A 3,397-nucleotide genomic window follows, 5' to 3' on the forward strand; every position below is an offset into this window, starting at 1 on the left:
TCATTCTATTAAACTGACCCGTGAGGGACATCCCGGTTGCCGTAATAAAAGGAAAAAAAATGAATTTAAAGGAAAAAAAGCATAATTAGTATCAATTCCTGATGTGATTTTTCTTAAAGATGACAGAGTATTGTTTAATTTCACATTTGTGGCCCATTAGAACAAAATTACAGAACAGTATTTGTGACACAAACCACAGTTTGACATTTTTATTTCCTGGAAATGCTCATATAAAAATCAACTGTTAAAAAAACTTTCAAAAATCTACAGCTCAATTTGTTAAGATAAACCCACCACTTGAATCCATGCAGGAACGTCACTTAACCATGAAGGCTTCATGTTCATTACCTTCCAACCACCTCAGCAACAGTCACAAGTGTTACGATGATGATGACAAAGGTGTTGGCAAAGAGGCCCCCACATGCGTTGCAATATGCCCAGTTGCAGCAGGAGTAGCTCAACGTGTAGACGACTCCGCTGTAGAAGACATCGCGTTCCTGGCCACAGACCTCCCTGGTCATGCAGCCGCTTGAGGACAGGCTGATGTGGGTACCGTAGCGACCCTCCGCTTTATAGCATACTTCATTCCGTGGGCATTCAATCGCGACGGGCTGAAATTCAATGTCCTTTTGCATGAGGGGCCTGTAGAGACAGCCCAGGTTGCCGCACAGCGTAGAGGGCATGAGGTAGAAGAAGAATACGGTGACGAACAGAAGCTGCCGCATGTTTGCTCTGCGGCAAGACCAGAAACGTTTTAGACAAAACAGCTTCATTTCCCCCCCCCCCACTGTTACATGTTGTGACTTTAGTCTCCACTAATACAACTTAAAGGTTGTGGTGTTAAAAGCGCTAACATGATGATGTTTATCTCAAACACTTTCAACTTTTGAATGTTTTCTTTTTTTAACTACAACAATTTAATTCTTCCCTTTGTGGTCAGAAAATGTGAAATATTTATAATTATACTTTATATATATATATAAAGTATAATTGCAGAGTCAGTCATCAACTCACTTTTCATTAGTCAAGTTTAAAACGCTACTGGCACTCCATAAGATAAAGTCATCCAAAAACAGCAGAAGCAATTACTTGTTTTAAACTTTTTTTTAATTACTTTGTCTAGTGTCAACATGATCCTCAATATGAATCCCATGAAAAGGTAAGATCATCACACACACATGCACAATTATTCACTTTGAGCTTATGTAAAGTGTAAAAACAGTTAAATGTGTGATCCTTACACACAGATGTTAGCGCTTCACTTCAAGCCTGTTATTGTGCACAGTGGCGTCATCAAAACTTACATGGTGGCTGGCGTCAATGTGGAACTTTAGCTGGCAAAGCCTTTCTGAGCTGTCAGTGTTTATGTGGAGGCCACGCCTTCTCTTTCACACACCTGCTGGAAATTAATTTTCATTCCAAATGACCATTTTTCAAGTATTTTGATTTCACCAAATCCCTATAGTTAAAACTAGAGGTGGGCTAACCCCATTGTGTGATGTTTAAGTTAAGAAATGACTAGAAATGACACCCCACAGTTTAAAGATCCATTAAAATTGTAAAGAAACTTGGACGCCATATAAATTAACTCACAAAGTAGAAATTTCAAGAGTCTTTTATTAGTCAGAACCCAGGAAGATGGTTGACAAATCCAGCTTTTTTTTCTCTCTGGGGCAAAACAAATCACGATTGTGATTCCTGCTAAAACGATCACTTAATGATGCGATGGTGAGCGCCCTAATTTTTAAAACAGAAATTAATAAAACACTTCGGTAATAATGATTTTTAAATGAGAAGTTATTTCATAAAGTCTAGTTAAATGGTTTAAAAGTATTTACGAATGTTTTAATTTTATTATTCACAGTAAATCAACTGTCAATGAATACAAATAAATAAAATAAATAATCAAATACATCTTAAGCAGTAATTATTTTATGCAATTAACTAAATGAATTAATGCTTTTTGAGTAAGCTACTTGAGAGGGGAAAATAAAATCTATTTAATGCAATAAATACAGGATTAGCGTTTCAAATTGGGCATTCATTTCATTTGCTAGCGGCGCTATCTAGTGTCCATTGCTGCAAACGCATGACGTGGCCAAAAGTAATGGGACAGCAGGCCAGTGCAAGAAATAATATTTTTATTGATATTATGAATTGTCATTTGCTGAATTGTCATTTATTTCACACTTTATAGCTACACTTTACTATATGTTGAGTTGTTCTTCCTTATACAGTGGTTCCTATGAGAGAAAGAGTCTTGATGAGCTCATATCTTTACCAAGCCTTTTACATCTCCCATTATCCAACAAAATAGCTGTATCAACAATTCTTTATCGTAAAATTTTGCATCATTGCATGTATTAATTTAATACATAACAAATTTTCCATCAACTTCAGATCGTTGAGGGTCTTTGTTTCTATTACTGAGGTTGTTTCCATACCTTCAACTCATCACTCTCCAGTTCATCACCCACCCACTGGTCTTCTGCAGGGTCGTAGCTATACACTGGATTTAGCCGGTGACGCAACTCATCTAATCTAACAACACACAGGATGATAGACAAATATTCTGAATCATGTTTAAAAAAAAAAAGTCTTCTTACATCATTCTCTTCTTCATAAACACAACCTGAGGGCAAACATGACACCACTGAAGTCATGTGATTAACAAAGAGAAGCAGAAATGTCAACCCCCTTACCAAGGCCGTGTGGAAGAACAACGGGACAAGAGCATAATAGCCAATAAATCGTCTGTCTGTGCTTGCAGGTGAAACGCTGTGGTTGTAATACATTCCGGTCAGCTCACTTTCCTCCCGCTGGCCTCCTTATATCACACGGCACCTCTGCGACACATTCTAAGATGTTTATTTTAGTCACCAACCGTTTTGAAGCTGAGACGTACTTGTTTGGTAACTGATAACACAAAAGGCTATCAGGTTTAGCCACACTTTCGAAATTTGAAAATGTGCTCCAATTTATTTTTGGTTTCACTGCCGAGCAGGCCCACATACTGTATGTAGCAGGAGTTAACAACAGATAGAGAGTAGAATTGAAACCAAAATTGGATTACTCGGAATGCACTGTCAAAACATTGTGCCAACCAACTTTAAACCTGTTTACTAACATTCCTTCAGGAGGCGTGGCAGTTAAATAGCCACTGAATATGTTTTTACTGTATATACAAAGGACAAGTTTGCCAGTGCAGGATTTTCCCACTTTTATTTTCGAACATTTGAATTTTCCTTCCAGTTCGTTTCCCCTTTCAAAATGTCCAACACGATAAGTTCATCAACACAAAGCAAACAAAATTCCCACTGTGCCAATCAGTGAAAAGAGTAACAAATGAAAGTTAAACTATTTTTTTTTCTCACTGTGATAATGTGTTTCCTCCAGC

The 3,397-nt window shown here is 37.5% G+C and overlaps 2 protein-coding genes across 3 annotated transcripts; both read right to left on the bottom strand.

Moving 5' to 3' along the window:
- Positions 1 to 180: 180 nt before the first annotated feature.
- On the bottom strand, positions 181 to 1,445 carry bncr (bouncer). 2 transcript variants are annotated; one of them, XM_088379137.1, is made up of 2 exons: positions 1,305 to 1,445; positions 181 to 732 (listed from the first exon to the last, which is right to left on the bottom strand). In XM_088379137.1, the coding sequence occupies exon 2, from the start codon at positions 723 to 725 to the stop codon at positions 345 to 347; it is 381 nt and encodes a 126-aa protein (XP_088235263.1). In that variant the 5' UTR covers positions 726 to 732; positions 1,305 to 1,445; the 3' UTR covers positions 181 to 344. The 2 variants fall into 2 exon arrangements, with proteins under 2 accessions (XP_088235263.1, XP_088235264.1); XM_088379138.1 differs by having other exon boundaries at positions 1,242 to 1,365.
- A 686-nt stretch (positions 1,446 to 2,131) lies between these two features.
- Positions 2,132 to 3,029, bottom strand: LOC148396185 (uncharacterized). The gene is made up of 2 exons (XM_088378597.1): positions 2,445 to 3,029; positions 2,132 to 2,243 (listed from the first exon to the last, which is right to left on the bottom strand). Exons 1-2 carry the CDS (start codon positions 2,793 to 2,795, stop codon positions 2,208 to 2,210), a joined length of 387 nt encoding a protein of 128 aa, XP_088234723.1. The 5' UTR covers positions 2,796 to 3,029; the 3' UTR covers positions 2,132 to 2,207.
- Positions 3,030 to 3,397: the final 368 nt, after the last annotated feature.

The sequence above is a fragment of the Syngnathus floridae genome, chromosome 6 (genome assembly GCF_059516105.1).
Source record: "Syngnathus floridae isolate MCC-2025c chromosome 6, RoL_Sflo_1.0, whole genome shotgun sequence".
Classification (NCBI taxonomy): domain Eukaryota; kingdom Metazoa; phylum Chordata; class Actinopteri; order Syngnathiformes; family Syngnathidae; genus Syngnathus; species Syngnathus floridae.

Excerpts from the sequence above, each read along its gene's own strand:
- bncr (XM_088379137.1), bottom strand. The coding sequence starts at position 725 with ATGCGGCAGCTTCTGTTCGTCACCGTATTCTTCTTCTACCTCATGCCC.
- LOC148396185 (XM_088378597.1), bottom strand. The coding sequence starts at position 2,795 with ATGTATTACAACCACAGCGTTTCACCTGCAAGCACAGACAGACGATTT. Across the intron at positions 2,244-2,444 it reads TGGAGAGTGATGAGTTGAAG|GAACCACTGTATAAGGAAGA; the intron begins GTATGGAAACAA and ends TTTCTCTCATAG.